This window comes from Oncorhynchus kisutch, linkage group LG26 (assembly GCF_002021735.2).
Source record: "Oncorhynchus kisutch isolate 150728-3 linkage group LG26, Okis_V2, whole genome shotgun sequence".
NCBI lineage: Eukaryota > Metazoa > Chordata > Actinopteri > Salmoniformes > Salmonidae > Oncorhynchus > Oncorhynchus kisutch.
In genome coordinates, this window is record NC_034199.2 from 6,966,328 (window position 1) to 6,987,756 (window position 21,429).

The 21,429-nt window shown below is 42.6% G+C and overlaps 1 protein-coding gene across 3 annotated transcripts in view; it reads right to left on the reverse strand.

The window, feature by feature from the left end:
• Positions 1-1,826: 1,826 nt before the first annotated feature.
• Positions 1,827-21,429, reverse strand: part of slc39a10 (solute carrier family 39 member 10) — a 57,549-nt gene continuing 37,946 nt past the window's right edge. For all 3 annotated transcript variants that reach the window (XM_020461204.2, XM_031805638.1, XM_020461205.2), the window contains 5 exons: positions 17,028-17,148; positions 16,433-16,744; positions 16,204-16,284; positions 6,324-6,514; positions 1,827-5,190 (listed from right to left, as the gene is read on the reverse strand). In XM_020461204.2, coding sequence (XP_020316793.1) covers positions 5,038-5,190; positions 6,324-6,514; positions 16,204-16,284; positions 16,433-16,744; positions 17,028-17,148 — 858 coding nt within the window. In that variant the 3' untranslated portion in view covers positions 1,827-5,037. The remainder of the gene's footprint in view (positions 5,191-6,323; positions 6,515-16,203; positions 16,285-16,432; positions 16,745-17,027; positions 17,149-21,429) is intronic.

The window sequence follows — 21,429 nt, forward strand, 5'->3', positions numbered from 1 at the left end:
ATCTTCAATGGCTGTGCGAAGTTTCTGGATACTGGTGGGAAATGGAACACACTCTCCTCATACATGTCAATCCAGGGCATCCCAAACGTGCAACGGATGATATATCTGGTGAGTATGCAAGCCATGGAAGAACTGTGCCATTTTTGGCTTCCAGGAATTGTGTACAGATCCTTGCAACATGGGGCTGTGCATTATCATCACCATTGATAAAATGCAATTGTGTTCATTCTCCGTAGCTTATGCCTGCCCATACCAAAACCCCACTGCCACCATGGGGCACTCTGTTCACAACGTTGACATCAACAAACCGCTCGCCCACACAACGCCATACACGTGACATACTAAATTCTCTAAAACAATGGAGTTTTATTGTAGAGAAATGAACATTCAATTCTCTGGCAACAACTCTGGTGGACATTCCTGCAGCTAGCATGCCAATTGCATGCTCCCTCAACTTGAGACATCAGTTGCGTTGTGTGACAAAACTGCACATTTTAGAGTGGCTTTTTATTCTCCCCAGCACAATGTGCAACTGTGTAATGATCATGCTGTTTCATAATCAGTTTCTTGATATGAAAAACGCTCACTACCAGGGATGTAAACAAATTTGTGCACAAAATGAGAGAAATCAGCTTTTTGTGCATTTGGTATTTTAGGTATTGTATTAGGATTCCATTAGCTGTTGTGAAAGCAGCAGCTTCTCTTCCTGGGGTACACACAAAACATTAATAAGCAAGAACAGAACGACAGTTAAAATCGGCACAAACAGCCAACATAATACATACACACAATATCTAGGTCAAATAGGGTAGAGACGTTGTGCCGTGACATGTGGCTTTATCAATTTTTTGACACCAGGTTTGCTGTTCATTTGAGCAATATGAGATGGAAGTTCCATGCAATAATGGCTCTCTTGAATTTGTTCTGGATTTGGGGACTGTGAAAAGACCCTTGGTGGCATGTCTGGTGGGGTCAGAGCTGTGTGTAAGTTGACTATGCAAACAATTTGGAATTTTCAACACATTGTTTCTTATAAAAAGTGTCTCCTCAACTTAACCAAGACTGGCCTACATAGCATTTATATTAGCCCTCTGATTACAATGAAGAGCAAGACATGCTGCTCAGTCCTGGGCCAGCTGCAGTTGAACTAGGTCTCTTTACAACACTTGAGCACATGACTGGACATAAATCAAGATAAGGCAACAAAAAAAAAGCCTGCATGACTTGCTTTTTGGAGTGTGGTGTTAAATAAGCAGAGCATCTCTTTATTATGGACATGTTTACAATCTAAGGTCACACCAAGTAATTTAGTCTCAACTTGACCGACAGCCACAACATTCATTACCAGATCGGGCTGAGGTGTAGAGTTTAGGGAATGATTTGTGCCAAATACAATGGTCTTTGTTTTAGATGTTCAGGGCCAGTTTATGACTGGCCACCCATTCCAAAACTTGACTGCAACTCCTTGTTAAGGGTTTCATAGCAGCCGTTTGATGGTCCTCCAGGTCCTCTCTCCTGAACTAGTGTTGATTCATAACACCATCAACAGGAGCAAACCTACCTTGAAGACGGTTGAAGAACGATGTACACTTGTTTGGGGTATCGTGCTGTTCAGTACAAACGATCACACAACATAGCAAAGCGTTTAATGAACTGAACACACCCTTGCCCTTAGAACAAGAAAGTTCAACTGAGCAACAATGAGACATTGTAAGTTCTCTTGAAGACTGTTGTACTAGTCTCAGGAAGATATATTCTAAAATCAAGAAATTTCATTTTTAGAAATTCCAGAATTCCTGGTTATTGCAAAAAGGTCACACAAAAGGGGCTCTTTGCAAACTTTATTTTCCTTTCCAGACAGAGAATGCACAGACAATCAGCGAGGATGATAAATGCAATGCCTACATTTAGATATCCAGGTTTGTAAACAATGTATCAAATTAAAAACCAAACAACCATGGACCTTCATATTATTTTGTATTTGCTGCTCCTAGTCCAGTAAAGAGATTCTGATATTCCTTGGGGCATGGTAATCTAAATGGTGGCTAGACACTTATAACCATCTCCATTGCATGAAAAATGTATTGTTAAAAGAATATAGCGACATTGCAGGCATCTGTTCAGCCCATATTTCTATTTGTTTTCTCATGTTGAAAAACCGACTATGAAAAATGAATTAACATTAATGTTCTAAAACACGAAAGCTCTACCAATAGGCTCAGCAGGCCCCAAAGAATTCCTCATCGCTACAGTTGATTGGTTTATTTAAAAAATAAACAAAACATTTGACTAGTCTTTTTAATTTACATTTTTCTATTCAAAAGCAGAGAAACAATTACATCCAAAACATTTTCCTGTTCCATTTCACTCATGCCTCATGCATGATTCGATCCAATCAAGTACATTAGTTTAATGTGATTGACGATGATTCACAGCCAATAAGACAAGACGATGGATGTCACACAGTGACAGGATAAATGGAGGTTGCACATTTCAATGTGATCCAGCAGGTGAAGCAGCCAGGCTGGCTAGCTTAGCACTCGAGCAGCAGACAGCCAATGGAATGTCGAGGCGACGGCAAGCACAGAATTATGGTAAAGAAAACCCAAATGGGCCACTTTTGGCACAGTCGGCGTGGTGTCTTATCTCATACACCCATTTAACCAAAAATATACAACTAATGATTGATTAAAAAAAAAAAAAACGAATCAAAGGAACATCTGATAACCTTATGGTTATACGGTTTGATTACAAGTCGAATATCAATTACACAAGTGCAAAGTGTGCTAATTTGAACATATTCAAATATATAGACAAAGCATATTTTTAGCTGTGATAAAAAGGCCATTGACATGCTTGTTCTTTTCCAGATTGTCAGAGAACAATTTCAAAATGACACAGGAAAATGTATTATTTGATACAAGTACTTTCTTAAACTGATTTGGGAGAAATGATACACACAGTATCCAAACATCTCAGGGTTAACAATACAAGTGACACTTTAGATTTACACGGTTCCTGTGCTTATATGATGCTGAAAACAGTCTTAACTTGGGTCTTTTGGTAAGGTAACTAGTGTAACCCCCATGTAATAAGCACAAAGTTAATATACTTAATTCGCTCTCAATCTAATTGACTTCTGACTTTGCAATGGGGGTAATCAAGACTTACAGTAACCCATTTAAAAATAAGAAAATACCACAACACAATGCATGGGTCATGTATTTGGCTACAAAAACAAGCTAGTGCCCTCAATGGAGTAAACGCAAAGTAACACGGTTTCTTCGACACAGAAGAAAGACATTACACATCTTAAATTCACATAGGGCATGCAAAGATTCATTTTGTAAAATGTCAAATGTTTGTTTACAGACTCATCAGTCCTCCAAATGCAGTTGGGCAATATTTCTTGGTTCTTAATATATATATATATATCTAGGTAATCCAACTTTTTTTCTCCCATATCATTTCAGAGACTCAGCGCTATGAATCAGTACCGCAGATATTGAGATGAGCGCGATGCAAGACTGCTCTCCAATAGTCACAGAGTATCTGATGGCATGTGCTCGGGTGCACTTTACACCGCTATAACGTGGTAGCTACAGGACCAAAAACAGTGGAGAACTTGAGGCCCGTGCTTTAACACTCTTAATTGTTGTGGAAATTGAGTTAATATTCTGTTTACTTTGTGCGTCGCTGAGTCTACATTTAACATCGGTCTTGAACACGCATAATGAAATTAAACTGACTGGAGCCTACATCCGAGTGAGTACCTAAAGCCGTACCTGATTTTTTTACCGTACCTTCAATACCCACAATGCTTCTCAAATTAGCCATAAAAATATGACCAAAAAATATATAAATATGGAGACCGCTGCAAATGAACACAGAGACATTATAATTAGACACTCAATCGCTCTTTTAAGGTTGGGGTAGTAGCGTTCACATTTTTGGCAAAATGCATAGCTAAGCTGTGGTTCAATTGTTTTGCAGAGCAACAGGGCGAAGACCTTCAATACAGACCTGTTGACTCATGCAATGCCTGGGGACAAATTTGGGCTTTAGCACCACTTTCCTTTAACACTTCCGAGTCTACGGACTAGCTAGCTCCTAGCTACTCTATTACAGTGTGTTCATTGGCAAAGCCACCACAATGGACTTGGCACAGCCACGGCTTTAGACAATAAATGTTGATACACAGCGGGACAGATTTCACAAGTTTACGATGGATGGGAATGGGAAGGCACCACAGGTGCACAAGGCATGGATAATGGGACAAGCCACAGGGTTGATAACATAAAGGGAGTGGGAACGACATAAGACGACACACTGCACAGGGTTATGATGGATGAGCAGAGGGCTGCTGGGCCATGACAGCTTCCTCTCTGTGGGGGAGGGCCCTGCACCGGTGGGAAGCAGTCTGGAGAAATCTCCAGGTTAGGAGGTTATCCATCTTACACAGTCGGGTGAGGAACTCTGTCCACTATCTGAGAGAGAAGCTCAAAAGGTAGTGGAGCACACCTGCTGATACTGAGGCGAGCCGCCGATATGTGAACTTATCTTGTCGACAAATTTATTTAGACCAATTGGAATGTGACATTCCTTTGGATTTGCTATAATGGGTTTCAGAGGAATGGGGAGAGTAATCAAAGTATTACTTGCATAAGCTTGTCTCCGAAAGGAAGGTGGCCTTATGAATATCAACTAAAGAGGTGTTTGTTGGTGAGAGTGTAACCTTGAGGTGTACCTTCAATACAGCATCTAAGCTATATGGGAAGGAGCATAGGATAGAACCTAGGAGCTGAAAGGAATAACTCAATGGGACAGAGAAAGGCAACAGAATGGGGGGGATATGTATAAGCCACTGCTTTGAGCTACGGAATGGAGAGGCACAGGGAGCATGAATGAGAGCTCGATCACTATGCATGCAGGACACTGGACCACCACAGAACAAACAAAGCACTTTTTAAAGGCCAAAAAGCACAAGTACTGACACAACCTCACATTCGCCTTCCCTCGTACCAACCAACCCCACCGCTAGAAGCCAAAGTCAAAAACTATCTGGTCTTCGAAGATCGCAATGAGCAGCATGATGGAGAAACCGGTGAGCAGGCCAAGGTTCTGCAGGACAAAGTGGCCCAGCTGACAGCGCTTGTGTTCCTCGCTGTCGCCATGGAGCATCTCTGGTAACTAGAGAGGGAGCAAGAGGTCAACAATGTAGTCAGACACAATACAGGAAAATTAAGAGTGGACTACACTGTATTAACGTTAGACACTAGAGGCGATAGAGGCCATTCAACTGTACTGGACTTCGACATTAGGTGAGGTGTTACCAAACCTTATGCCCGTGATGCCATTTTGATTTTAGACAATTGTGACCCCACCATGACAAAATAGTTACGTAATCAACAGCCAGCGTTTACTTTTCCATTTGGGGCTATGGCAGTCAATTACAATTTCGGTCAGACAGAATTTCAATCTGAAGGAAGTATGGTTTGAAGTGAACAAATGCACCAGAGAGGTATTGAGAAGTTAAGGAAAACATCAGGGAAGATCATCAGGCAATAATTCTGTATGTGGAAAATCCCACCCCAAGTCATTTTGTTCTGATTTGATGCCTAGTCTCATTCACTGTTCTAATAAGTCCTGCGCTTGTGAGCATAGTCGAGGTACGTGTTGTTAAGTCTTAACTTTCAGGAACCAGGTCATAATAGGTTAAAGCTCCAACCAATGAAAAGCCACATTTGTAGAAAAAACTGTAACCGCTCCGTTTATCCCAACCGCTAATAGCTTTCACGTAACTGCGGTTCTATGGATTAAGCAGCAAATTCAGTTGACTACAGATTGTATTTTTTTTTTCTTGCAGACCCATTTTCAAATCAGAACCCCCAGTTTGGTAATCTTGGCGTTAGGGGGAGGAAAGAGCCCACCCGAGTTTTGCTTCTGTGACTGAGTGGGAAGCACCATCAAGGGCTGTCACTATTTTACATTAGTTGTAAATTTCTTCTACAAGCTTATTGGTGGTCCGTAAACAAACTGAAAAGGTGCTTACCACCATCTACGGTGCTGGGATGTGTTTAGTCTGAAAAGGCATAAAGCCAAGGTTTGGTCATTTCATGCCACCTGGAGTGCTGCAATTTGTTCAGGACATAAATAATGAATTGGCTGATCCTTCCTGCTAACCAGTATGTAATTTTGTAATTAAACCATGAGGTCCCACCCTGCCGACTACTTTAGAATGGCGAAAGCCTTCTATGGCACTGCCCATGTTAAAACAGGTTTTGTAAAATGGTTGAGATTGTTTCACTGTACAACTAACTCACCATGTCCACCAGAGCCACATAGAGGAACATGCCAGCGGTGACGGCGAAGATCCAGCTGGTAACGTTGTGTGTGTACTGGCCCACGGCTGTGCCGATCATCATGCCCACGTAGGCCATGAGGGCAGAGAGTAGGTTATACACAATGGCCTGTTTCACCGACATGCCAGCCTTCAGAAGCACCGCAAAGTCACCTGGAGCCAGAAAAGCACAAGGATGACCGGGTAAGAATTACATGGGCTGGCCAACACGCATGTGACAGTATTCACTCAGTCACTCACCTCACACTTACTGTATGCAACCATTTGATACTCATCGATACCCACAAAATGGTGTTACTTACTGATCGTCAAGTTTGCTGACGACAAGACGATGGTGGGTCTGATCACTGACGACAATGAGACAGCTTACAGAGAGGAGGTCAGAGACCTGGCAGTGTGGTGCCAGGACAAGAACCACTCCCTCAACGTCTGCAAGACAACAGGAGCTGATCGTGGCCTACAGGAACCGGAAGGGCGAGCACGCCCACATCCACATTGTAGTGGAGCAGGTCGAGAGCTTCAAGTTCCTGTGTCCACCACTAAGGACTTAATATGGTCCTCTCACACCAACAGTCTTGAAGGAGCAATAGCGCCTCATCCCAATCAGGAGGTTGAAAAGATTTGGCCTGGCACCTCAGATCCTCAACTTTATACAGCTGCAGCATTGAGAGCATCTTAACTGGCTGCATCACCACTATTTATACACATGTATGTGGACACCCCTTCAAATTAGTGGATTCAGCCATTTCTGATGAGTGTATAAAATATAGCAGACAGCAATGCAATCTCCATAGACAAACACTAGCAAAAGAATAACCTTACTGAAGAGCTGTGACTTTCAACGTGTAATAACTACGTGTTAAATTATTATGTGACGCGCAGTCATATTCAGGTCCTGATTGGTCAACAAGCATATTTGACACGTCAAATAGTGTTATAGTATATTTTTAGATACGCAAAGACCCAAATGTCGTTACATAGCAAAGACAATCCTGGTTGAGAATGAAACGACTGAACAAATGAACAACAGCAAGTAAGTGAAAAAAATAGATTTTGATTATGTTTTACTGGTAAGGGGACATAAATAAATGCCAACTAAATAACGTTTTGGTCAGTGTGGTGTGTGTAACCTTAATTTAACTAGGCAAATCAGTTAAGAACAAATTCTTATTTACAATGAAGGCCTACCCCGGCCAACACTGGGCCAATTGTGCTCCGCCCTATGGGACTCCCAATCACGGCCGGATGTGATACAGCATTCGAACCAGGGACTGTAGTGACGCCTCTTGCACTGAAATGTAGTGCTATAGACCGCAGCGTCTGTGTGTGTGCTAACTATTTAACTGTACTAGAATGCTTATAAGGCCACACACACACAGTGCCTTCCGAAAGTATTATAAAGATAGTCGCTATAAAGATTCAGGCGTCCTTCTTAACTCAGTTGCCGGCTGGGAAGGAAACCACTCAGGGATTCCACCATGAGGCCAAGTGTGACTTTAAAACAGTTACTGCGTTTAATGGATGTGAAGGAATCCGGCACAGATGAAAAAACATGCATCCTGCTTGCAATAAGGCACTAAAGTAAAACTGTAAAAAAAATGTACTTAATGCCCTCAATACAAAGCGTTATGTTCGGAGCAAATCCAACACATCACTGAGTACTACTTTCAAATTTTCAAGCATAGTGGTGGCTGCATCATGTTATGGGTATGCTTGTCACTGGCAAGGACTATAGAGTTTTTTTCCCACGGGATAAAAATAAACAGAATAGAGCTTTTTCACCTTTCAGACAGACAACCTAAAAACACAAGGCCAAATATACACTGGAGTTGCTTGCTAAGATGACATTGAATGTTCCTGAGTGGCCTAGTTACAGTTTTGACTTAGTGGGGCAAAAATTTAGTCAGCCACCAGTTGTGCAAGTTCTCCCACTTAAAAAAGATGAGGCCTATAATTTATCATAGGTACACTTCAACTATGACAGACAAAATGAGAAAGAAAATCCAGAAAATCACATTGTAGGATTTTTTATGAATTTATTTGCAAATTATGGTGGAAAATAAGTATTTGGTCAATAACAAAAGTTTCTCAATACTTTTATATACCCTTTGTCATTGCCAACAGAGGTCAAACGTTTTCTGTAAAACGTTTTCTGTAAGTCTTCAAGGTTTTCACACCGTTGCTGGTATTTTGGCCCATTCCTCGATGCAGATCTCCTCTAGAGCAGTGATGTTTTGGGGCTGTTGCTGGGCAACACAGACTTTCAACTCCCTCCAAAGCTTTTCTATGGGGTTGAGATCTGGAGACTGGCTAGGCCACTCCAGGAACTTAATGCTTCTTACGAAGCCACTCCTTCGTTGCCCGGGCGGTGTGTTTAGGATCATTGTCATGCTGAAAGACCCAGCCACATTTCATCTTCAATGCCTTTGCTGATGGAAGGAGGTTTTCACTCAAAATCTCACGATACATGGCCCCATTCATTCTTTCCTTTACACGGATCAGTAGTCCTGGTCCCTTTGCAGAAAAACAGCCCCAAAAGCATGATGTTTCCACCCCCAATGCAACTCAGCATTCTTTGTGCTCCAAACACAACGAGTTGAGTTACCAAAAAGTTATATTTTGGTTTCATCTGACCATATGACATTCTCCCAATCTTCTTCTGGATCATCCAAATGCTCTCTAGCAAACTTCAGACGGGCCTGGACATGTACTGGCTTAAGCAGGGGGACACGTCTGGCACTGCAGGATTTGATTCCCTGGCGGCGTAGTGTGTTACTGATGGTAGGCTTTGTTACTTTGGTCCCAGCTCTCTGCAGGTCATTCACTAGGTGATGGTTGGTTCTGGGACTTTTGCTCACCGTTCTTGTGATCATTTTGACCCCACGGGGTGAGATCTTGCGTGGAGCCCCTTGATCGAGCGAGATTATCAGTGGTCGTGTATTTCTTCCATTTCCTAATAATTGCTCCCACAGTTGATTTCTTCAAACCAAGCTGGTTACCTATTGCAAATTCAGTCTTCCCAGCCTGGTGCAGGTCTACAATTTTGTTGCTGGTGACCAAAGAGCTGTCAAAGGACTTGGCCATAGTAGAGTTTGGAGTGTGACTGTTTGAGGTTGTGGACAGGTGTCTTTTATACTGATAACAAGTTCAAACAGGTGCCATTAATACAGGTAATGAGGACAGAGGAGCCTCTTAAAGAAGAAGTTACAGGTCTGTGAGAGCCAGAGATCTTGCTTGTTTGTAGGTGACCAAATACTTATTTTCCACCATAATTTGCAAATAAATTCATAAAAAATCCTACAATGTGATTTTCTGGATTTCTCATTTTGTCTGTCATAGTTGAAGTGTACCTATGATGAAAATTACAGGCCTCTCTCATCTTTTTTAAGTGGGAGAACTAGCGCAATTGTGTGGCTGACTAAATACTTTTTTGCCCCACTGTTTAGCCAACCATTCAGCACTTGCAGTCCAGAACGGCTCATTTCCTCTCCAAGGTCTGACTAACTTGGAGTTCTCTTTTTGGGGACTGCCATCACCACAGCGGCCTAACTACCATGGCCTAACAATGATGTCTACCTGAGACTCCAAGCCAAACTTTAGAGTCCACCCCTACCACGGATCCTCCATCTGCAGCCCTTGGCTTCATCCGGTCCATTCTCATTCCCCTCCTGAATCCTCATTTTCACATCCATTAAATATTCTAAACCCATTTCCCATGTCTGGTCCTTAAACACCAAAATCACAACATTCTTCAACTGGGTGCGGCTGGTAGCCTAGCGGATAAAAGCTTTTGGCCAGTAACTGAAAGGTCACTGGTTCAAATCCCTGAGCCGACTAGGTAAAACATCTCTGCCCTGGAGCAAGGCACTTCACTCTAATTGCTCCTGTATGTCGGTCTGGATAAAAGCATCTGCTAAATGACAAATGTAAACTGGTAGTTCAGAACACCACAGTTTACATTGAATTAAACTTTTCAAACGTGTTGTGCTGAATTACCCCGAAGGCAGAACCAATGTGATTGGTTGGATGAAAGCTTACAGGTGAGTCAAAGTTAAAACAGGCTAGGTTGGAGGGTGGTGGAGGGAGTAAAAACCGGGAAGTTTTACAGACGTAACTAATGTGGGCATTGAAAGAGGGCAGGGTCGAATTTCACACCCAAATTAGTGATGACTGAGGAGAGGGGTTGATGTAGCCATCTATAACAGGGTGGACGTTGCAGGAGTTGGTGATCTTGTGGGGGGTGCCTATGTGCATTGCCTCGGTCTAGCCACTTGTTGTTCTGCATCCAGTTGGACAATGTTGACAGAGCAACTGTGTGTCGTCTGCATAGCAGTGGAATTGCTGCCTGAAGATCTGGCCAAGTGGGAGTATGTAAAGCGGGAAGAGGATAGGTACTAACACAGACCCTTGTGGGAGAGAGCAGTTTATGGTGGATTAAAATTGCTTGCGGTTGGAGGTCGGATGAGAACCAGTTAAGGGCAGTCCCACAGATGGCAGTGTGCTCTCAGAGGCACTGCAGTAGAATGGTGTGATTTACTGTGTCAAAAGCAGCAGAGATCCAGAAGAATCAAGATGGTGGGGAATCCTGTATCTGCAGCCATGAACATGTCATTTACAAATTTCACCAACTTCACTCAGTATTGTGCATGGTCCTAAAGCCAGACTGGAGAGCCTCGAAGTTAGTTAGCACGGAAGTGTGAGTGAAACGGAGTTGCACTACTTTCTCCAGGACTTTAAGTAAAAATGGGTAGTTGGAAATAGGCCTGTAGTTTGAGATGAGGATTTGGTCAAGGGATGTTTTGAGCAAAGGGGTGACTAGCAATTTTGAACAGTGATGGCACCTGCCCAATGTGGAGGGACTTGAACAGGTTGGCTACAAATTGGATCAGAGCAACCGAGTTGGAATAGGGTTTAGGGGTCACTGATAGTATACATTATTTGAGGATTTCTAAAACAGCAGCAGGTGAAACCAGAGCAAAGTCACTTAAAGGGGGGTGGATACAATATCCTTTCGGATGGTGTTGATTTTAGCCTTGAAGAACTCAGATAATCGGTTGCATTGTTCGAGAGTTGCTGTGGGAGTGCAAAAGTCTATAGGTGGAGGAGGCAACTGATGGTGGAAAAAAAGATCCTGGGATTTCCTGTCGTTGTCCATCATGGCAGAGTAGAAGGTGGATCGGGCTGCTTTTAGTGCTTTGAAATAGCAAGCCTGGTTGTCTTTAGGCCAGTAGGTGGACAGTACTTCTCCACAGACTCTAAACTGCTAACATGGGTCTTTATGCTTTCTGTGAAACATGGGGAGGACACCGGAGGAGATAGCTGCCGTTTTACGATCTCCTAACAAATTGTGCTCGTGTGTGTTCTCTCGTTATTTGTAACTTATTTTGTACATAATGTTTCTGCCACCGTGTCTTGTGAAGCTCCTTTTGGTCACATCTGACCATTACTCTATCCTCCTGATTCCAGCTTACAAGCAAAAACTAAAGCATGAAGCACACATGACCTGATCAATAAGAAAGTGGTCAGGTGAAGCAGATGCTAAGCTACAGGACTGTTTTGCTAGCGCACATTGGAATATGTTCTGGGATTCTTCCGATGGCATTGAGGAGTACACCACATCAGTCATTGGCTTCATCAATAAGCGCTGATGTCGTCCCCACAGCATTACAGGCAACATCCGCATTTAGCTAAAGGGTAAAGCTGGCGCTTTCAAGGAGCGGGATTCTAACCCGGAAGCTAATAAGAAATCACGCTATGCCCTCCGACAAACCATCAAACAGGCAACAACAACAAAAAATCAATACAGGATTAAGTTTGAATTGTCCTACACCGGCTCTGACGCTTGTCAGATGTGGCAGGGCTTGCAAACTATTACAGACTACAAAGCGAAGCCGCGAGCTGCCCAGTGACACGAGCCTACCAGAAGAGCTAAATTACTTCGATGCTCGCTTCGAGGCAAGTAACACTGAAACATGCATAAGAGCATCAGGTGCTCGGATGACTGAGATCACGCTCTCCGTCGTCGATGTGAGTAAGACCTTTAGACAGGTCAACATTCACAAGGCGGCAGAGCCAGATGGATTACAAGGACGTGTACTCTGAGCATGCGCTGACCAACTGGCAAGTGTCTTCAATTACATTTTCAACCTGTCCCTGACAGAGTCTAATACCAACATGTTTCAAGCAGAGTACCATAGTCCCTGTGCCCACTTCAGATTAAATTTCACCCAAACAGATACAATCTTTATTGCACTCAACACTTCCCTTTCCAACCTGGATGAAAGGAATACCTATGTGAGAATGCTATTCATTGACTAAAGCTCAGCGTTCAACACCATAGTGCCCTCAAAGCTCATCACTAAGCTAAGTACCCTGGGACTAAACACCTCCATCTGCAACTGGATCCTGGACTTCCTGACGGTTACCCCCAGGTGGTTAGGGTAGGTGACAATACATTTGCCACACTGCTCCTCAACACGGGGGCCCCTCAGTGGTGCGTGCTCAGTCCCCTTCTGTACTCCCTGTTCACTCATGACTGCACGGCCAGATACGACTCCATCATTAAGTTTGCCGATGACCCAACAGTGCGACAGCCTATAAGGAGGTCAGACCTGGCCGTGTGGTGCCAGGACAACAACCTCCCTCCACATGATCAAGACAAAGTAGATGATTGTGGACTACAGGAAAAGGAGGACCGATCATGCCCCCATTCTCATCAACGGGGCTGTAGTGGAGCAGGTTGAGGGGATGAAGTTCCTTGGCGTCCACATCAACAAACTATCATGGTCCAAACACACAGACAGTCGTGAAGAGGGCACGACAAAGCCTATTCCCCTTCAGGAGACTGAAAAGATTTGCATGGATCCGCAGATCCTCAAAAAGGTTCCACAGCTGCACCATCGAGAGCATCCGGAGTAATTGCATGACTGCCTGGTATGGCAACTGCTGGGCCTCCGACCGCAAGGCAATACAGATGGTAGTGTGCACGGCCCAGTACGTCACTGGGGCCAAGCTTCCTGCCATCTAGGACCTCTACACAAGGCAGTGTCAGAGGATGGCCCTAAAAATTGTCAAAGTCTCCAGCCACCCTAGTTATAGACTATTCTCTCTGCGACCGCACGGGAAGTGGTTCCGGAGTGCCAAGTCCAGGTCCAAGAGGCATCTTAACAGCTAATCAAAGGGCAACTCAGACCCCTCTTTTATGCTGCTGCTGCTACTCTGATTATTATCTATGCATAGTCACTTTAATAACTCTACCTACATGTACATATTACTTCGACTAACAGGTGCCCCCACACATGTACCGGTACCCCCTGTATAAAGCCTCACTATTGTTATTTTACTGCTGCTGTTCAATTATTTGTGACTTATTTTCTATTTTTTACTCACCACTCATTTTTTCTTAACTTCTTAAAGTATTGTTGGTTAAGGGCTTGTAAGTAAGCATTTCACTAAGGTCTACACCGGTTGTATTTTGCGCACGTGACAAATAAAATGTGATTTGATAGTTGGAAGGATACTTGACGTGTTTTTCAGGGGCAAGGCTGTTTAAGATGTTGCTTAGGGTGATATTATACAGGTCGAACCTTTCGTCAGGGGTGGACTCAAGAAAGTCCGCTTGTAGGGTAGGATGAACAGATTCCTGGAAGAGGGATGTGTCAAGTGACTTTTCTGAATGTAATAGTGCGCGTCGGGCGAAGCTCACCTGCAGGAGTACTCAGACATTGTCATGGCCCTATGGTCAGATACACCTAGCTCATGTTCATCCAGGTCTGAGGCAGGGACTTCTTCAATAATGAGGACTAGTGTATGCCCACGATTGTGTGGAGACATTGACATGCTGTACCAGGTTGAGACAGTCAAGCATGTTCAGGAATCCGTAACAGAGTAACATTTTGTTGAATCAATGTGAAAGTTGAAATCACCTAGGATAACATATCCATACACCATCCTCCTCACTCACTGCCAGCGCAGCACGGCTGTGGGAAGAAAGCCCGACTCTCAGCGGGAAAGCCCTCGATTCAGTGAGAAATGAATAGACGCTGACCTACATTTACTCCACGCCATACCAAGTGTTCCCTTTTCCCGGCTAATTACCACAATGAATATATGATCACGCCGGTCTCCCCGTATCCATCAATCAAATAAAAAGAGAGCGCCGAGCGGTGGTCTCACACCATTACCACTATCCAGTCTCCACTTTGCTTCCCCTGAGGACCATGTTTCGGTCGGTCGTCACGCACTCAAAGCCGCCCATCTTGACCGTGTTGCTGCGTGCAATTAACACACCCATCACTGCCAATGAACTTCTCGGCGGGGTGTTAAAGAGCCTGGAGGAGGCATTTGTCTTTGGAGCGACGGGAGAGGAGAGGCTCACTTTGCAAATGCGCTGGCGTCATTTATTAGGAGGAGATGACTGGTCCGAGTGTTGATAGCGTGGTGTGGAGTGAGGGGGTGGCAAGCAGCTGCTCCCTTAGGGTTGGAGCCAGTCAATGAAGAATGGAAATACATTGAACACAATGCATCTTAGGCCTACTCATGTTATAGTAGAACCTATAAAAATCTGCTGCAATACACTTTAAAAAGGAGCATACAATGCTAAACTATTTTACCCTTAGATGCCCCAGACCAGGGGTCTCTAAGCTTTCCAGCATGAGAGCTACTTTTTTCATAGCTTTCAAATAGGTACATTCTTCTCTCCTACAACTCTAGATGCTTCTTCTCTTAATCATCAACAGTTATGATAGAAGTTTCTACAGTACACTACAAAATTTGTGACTTTAACAATTAACCATTGAGTGGAGTTGCATTGCTAACAGAATGTCAACATTATCCATTCATTTATTCTATTCTCCTTAAACACATTGTGGTTCATCAAGTAATATTTGAAACAGTCAGCCAACCGAAACAGCAAGACACTATTCGTTAACAACAACATGAGGGGCAGCATGTAGACAAATGAAGTGTTCATTTCTGCTCTAGTCTGGTCTATACATCACTCAGACGAGAGACCCACTCAGACGTCATGTCTACGGCAGCAGCCATCATTAGTGTGCAGACACTGTCGATCAGCCTATTCACTCTGCTTGCTACTAACAGACACACAAATAAACAAAAAAAGCCCTGCTGCATGGGCACAGCACAAGCCATGGCACAGAGGCCAAAGTACTTTTAGAGGTTGAATCAATGTTTTATTGTCAGTGGGGGTTCCTCATTCATCACACCTTTGTGCCACAAAGCATCTTGATGACTAGTGGATCAACAGTGAATCTGTCGGTCATCTCTACCTCAATGAATAGCAGAGTTTGTGAATGGTGTGGAGTGTCATGAATGTCAATGAGCAGCCTTGAGGCATGTGTGTGGCTGCAATTCAATAAATTGCATAAAAAGTTCAATCACAAGGTCTACACTGTAACAGAGGTAAATAAATAGTCGCATATGCTCCTGCCTTGATTGAAAGTTTAATGTGTAATTGCTGCCGGTCTTGTCATGAAGGGCTCCCTTGCAAAGAGACCTCGGTCTCAATGGGACTTACTGATTCAAAAAAAGCTTAAATTTGTTTAAATAAGCTGATTTAAATGAGTCAATTAGGTTCAATACAATTTAATTAATATAAATAGATTTCCTTTATTTAGGCTACAATTGACTGGATCAGGGCTAGTGTCTTTAACAGATAGAAGACACTGTGCATTCTCTCCATTGCCCAACACATTGTCCTTGGGGATGGGATAATTATCCAAGCTTTTTGAGTCAATTGTGAAATGAGTTTTGGCAAAATAATGGATGTTGTTTGACGATTGATGGCTCTGAAGCGCTTCTCGGACCAGGAATGATGCACTTACCCAGTTCGTGAGGCAATTCATGGCAGAACACAGCAACAGATGTACTGATGCCACCGGTAATATTTGCACTGAAGGCAGCACCTGTCAAAGAAACAACATTCAACAACAAGAACATTGACAGACTTAATTGTGTTACAGAACAGTATAATCTTTATTAATTCAACCTTTACCTAGCCAGATAAGTAACTGACAACAAAATATTTTACAACGTGGTGGCTTTACTGCTCACCTATGGCCAGGCCGTCGCTGAAGTTGTGCATGCCATCACCCATGATTACCATCCAGGCGATGCTGGCGATGCCCGCGTCCTTCATCTCCTGGTCCGAGTGGCAGTTCCCGCCATGTGAGTGCCCATGCCCACCTCCGTGAGAATGCCCGCCGTGGTTGTGCCCGTGTTTCTTGGGCCGACGGCCATTCTCCTTGGTAAGCAAGTCTGCGGGGGCCAGTGGTGTCTTGTTGCTGGGCGAGTCAGGTGGCTGCAGCTCTGTAAGCTGGGTGTCATTGTGGCCGTTGTCGCAGGAGATGGCCGTGCTGTCCAGACCTTGAGGGGGGAAAGGAGTAGAAAGCTGTTACTAAATGTCAAGTTCAGGATATACTGTACATGGCATGTCCTACAAAACACAAGCTGGCAATACAGCCTTGCATATATATAAAAAGTAAAAACACACCTGGTACTTTTGTCATGCATAGTATAATCATCCTCCTACACACAAAATTCCAAGCTACACACGTCTCACACAAATCTTCCACTCAGGTGCATTTTAAGTGTGGTAACAATCCTACTCTTGTGTTAGAGTTCACTTTAGGACAGGACACCCTCTCACCCTCTGTGAGAGGCTTGAGGTGAAGCCACTCTGCGTCCGAGCGTCGATTCAGCTTGTGATCGGACAGCTTCCTGCCAATCTTGGCCTCCTCACCCCTCTTCTTCCTACGACAGAAGGTTCCCTGAAGGAAGAAAGAATAGACACATTAATAGAAAGACAGACTTGTTTGCTAGCTCAAGTATAGCAATTCACCCACACTTAAGTGACAATTCCTGAGAAACTGGGTTACAAACATACTAAAATAATTGACATATTTTCATACATTTTATTTTGATGAATTTATTCATACTATTTCATCCTTCCACAAGATCGCCCCGACACAAATCTAGGGTTGCTACCCAAGCCAGCTGGTTGTTTGTTCCATTGGTTGCCAGAGACGTGACCCAGTCGTTCACTTTTTTTATTCTGCAGCCAGTGGTAACTTGTGGAATAGACACAGGCTGGAATGCGGTTTTAACCAATCAGCATCCAGGATTAGACCCACCAGAAAAGAGAGTGGGAGGCCCCGGTGCACAACTGAGCAAGAGGACAAGTACATAAGTGTCTTGCTTGAGAAACAGACGCCTCACAAGTCCTCAACTGGCAGCTTCATTAAATAGTACCTGCAAAACACCAGTCTCAACATCAACAGTGAAGAGGCGACTCCAGGATTTTCTCGTGAAAGAACGGTGTCCACCCCTCCAATAAAGTTTGACACTTCTATGCCAAGGCGCATTGAAGCTGTTCTGGTGGCCCAACGGCCCAAAGATGCTATGCTGGCGTTTCCTTTATTTTGGCAGTTACCTGTACTACTACAGTGCCTTTAGAAAGTATTCACACCACCTTTTCCATATTTTGTTGTTACAAAGAGGGAATGAAATGTATTGTAATTTTTTTGTCAACGATCGACAAACTACTCTGTCAAAAGAGGAAGAAAAAATGAACTTTGTAATTAATCGAAAATAAAAATAAATATTGATGTATTCAAATGTATTCAACCACCTGACACAATACATGTTAAAATCACCTTTGGCAGCTCTTACAGCTGAGACACAATATTAGCCCATTATTATTTTTAAATCTTGAAGCTCTGCTACAATATGTAACTTTTTGGGCAACCCGGTCATAATGACATGAGTGAAACAGATCTGTCACTCAATGAAAGCAAGACTAAGAAGCGGTAGATCTGTTTAATGTGCGCTATTACTATGTTTCCCGTGCTTAAGTTTGTTATTTGCATCTTTTACTTTTGGTTTTGTACACCAGCTTCAAAATGCTGAAAATACAATATTTTTGGTTATTGAAAATATATTTCAAAGTGATTTAGATTGTACAATGATTCTCTACAATATAATCTTTTGTCACAAACTGAAAGGCAAACTATTAGAATTTTAACAACCAGGAAATGTTGGAGCGATTTCTGCATAACTGTAATTAGGACATTCAGGAACATTCAAGGTTGTCTTGGTAAGCAAATCCAATGTACAGTTGAAGACTGAAGTTTACATACACCTGAGCCAAATACATTTGAACTCAGTTTCACAAACATGACATTTATAATCCCAGTAAAAAATCCCTGTTTTAGGCCAGTTAGGATCACCACTTTATTGTAAGAATGTGAAATGTCAGAATAATAGTAGAGTGAATTATTTATTTCAGCTATTATTTATTACATCACATTCCCAGTGGGTCAGAAGTTTATATACACTCAATTAGTATTTGGTAGCATTGCCTTTAAATTGTTTATCTTGGGTCAAACTTCAGGTAGCCTTCCACAAGCTTCCCACAATAAGTTGAGTGAATTCTGGCCCATTCCTGCTGACAGAGCTGGTGTAACTGAGTCAGGTGGGTAGGCGTCCTTGCTCGCCCACTCTTTTCAGTTCTGCCCACACATTTATGGGATTGAGGTCAGGGCTTTGTGATGGCCACTCCAATACCTTGACTTGGTTGTCCTTAAGCCATTTTTCTACAACTTTGGAAGTATGCTTGGGGTCGTTATCCATGTGGAAGATCCATTTGTGACCAAGCTTTAACTGATGTCTTGATGTTGCTTCAATATAAAAATAAAAAAAAATCTAACTCATAATGCCATCTATTTTTTGAAGTGCACCATTTCCTCCTGCGGGCAAAGCACCCCCACACGATGCTGCCACCCCCGTGCTTCACGGTTGGGATGGTGTTCTTCGGCTTGCAAGTCTCCCCCTTTTTCCTCCAAACATAATGATGTCATTATGGCCAAACAGTTCTATTTTTGTTTCATCAGACCAGAGGACATTTCTCCAAAAAGTACGATCTTTGTCTCCATGTGCAGTTGCAAACCATAGTCTGTTTTTTTTAAATGGCGGTTTTGGAGCAATGGCTTCTTCCTTGCTGAGCGGCCTTTCAGGTTATGTCGATATAGGACTCGTTTTACTGTGGATATAGATACTTTTGTACCGGTTTCCTCCAGCATCTTCACAAGGTCCTTTGCGGTTGTTTTGGGATTGATTTGCACTTTTTGCACCAAAGTACGTTCATCTCTAGGAGACAGAACGCGTCACCTTCCTAAGAGGTATGATGGCTGCATGGTACCATGGTGTTTATACTTGCATACTATTGTTTGTACAGATGAACAGGGTACCTTCAGTGTTTGGAAATTGCTTCTAAGGATGAACCAGACTTGTAGAGGTCTACAATTATTTTTCCTGAGGTCATGGCTTATTTCTTTTGATTTTCCCATGACGTCAAGCAAAGAGGTACTGAGTTTGAAGGTAGGCCTTGAAATACATCCACAGGTATACCTCCAATTGACTCAAATGATGTCAATTAGCCTATCAGAAGCTTCTAAAGCCATGACAATTTTCTGGAATTTTCCAAGCTGTTTAAAAGGCACAGTCAACTTGGTGTATGTAAAGTTCCAACCCACTGGAATTGTGATATAGTGAATTATAACTGAAATAATCTGTCTAAACAATTGTTGGGAAAATGACTTGTGTCATGCACAGAGTAGATGTCTTAACTTCTCTAGGATAGGGGGCAGCATTTGGAATTTTGGATGAAAAGCATGCCCAAATTCAACTGCCTGCTACTCATCCCCAGAAGATAAGATAAACATTATTAGTAGATTTGGATAGTAAAAAATCTGAAGTTTCTAAAACTGTTTGAATCTTGTATAACAGAACTTATTTAGCAGGCGAAACAGAGGACAAACCATTCGGATGTTTTAAAAAATATATATTTTTAGGTCACCCTCTTTTCAATGAGTTTTCATTGTGAATCCAGATTTAAGGGACTTGCTTGCAGTTCCTACCGCTTCCACTATATGTCTCCAGTCTTTAGAAATTGGTTGAGGTCATTCCTTTGTGTAATGAAGAAGTACGGCCATCTTGAACGAGGATCACTTCATGTGTACTGTTTGATAGAGGCGCATGACCAGAAAGCATGCTCAAGTTTGTTTTCTTCCTGTATTGAACACAGATCATCCAGTCTTCAATTTTATCGATTATTTAGTTTTTAAAAAAAATACCTAAAGTTGTATTACAAAAGTAGTTTGAAATGTTTTGGCAAAGTTTACAGGTAACTTTTGAGATATTTTGTCGTCACGTTGCGCAAGTTGGAACTGGTGTTTTTCTGGATCAAACGCGCCAAATAAAATGGACATTTTGGATATGTATGGACGGAATTAATTGAACAAAAGGACTATTTGTGATGTTTATGGGACATATGGGAGTGCCAACAGAAGAAGCTCGTCAAAGGCATGATTTATATTTTTATTCCTGCGTTTTGTGTCGCGCCTGCAGGGTTGAAATGTTCTCTTTTGTTTACGGAGGTGCTATCCTCAGATAATAGCAGCGTTTGCTTTCGCCGAAAAGCCCTTTTGAAATCTGACATGTTGGCTGGATTCACAACACGTGTAGCTTTAATTATCACCATATTCGTATCTTATCTGTTTGATTTCATGAAAGTTAGATTTTTATAGGAATTTATTTGAATTTGGCGCTCTGCATTTTCTCTAGCTTTTGGCCAAGTGGGACGCTACTGTCCCACATATCCCAGAGAAGCTAACCAACTTGCCAAATCTATAGTTTGTTAACAAGAAATTTGTGGAGTGGTTGAAAAACAAGTTAATGACTCCAAGTTAATGTAAACTTCCGACTTCAACTGTACAGGGTAATCATTTAAAAATCACGTTAAACATAGTGAATCCGTGACTTGTTAAGCACATTTCAGCGTTTCATTTTTTATTAATTTGTAAACATTTCTGAAATCATAATTACACTTTGACATTATGGGTTATTATGTGTAGATCATTGATACAAAATCAAAACTGAATCAATTATAAATTCAGACTAACAAAATGTGGAAAACGTCATGGGGGGGGGGGATACTTTAAGGCACAGTATTTCCTACAATCTACTCTTTCACGTCATAAGGTATGTCTTAC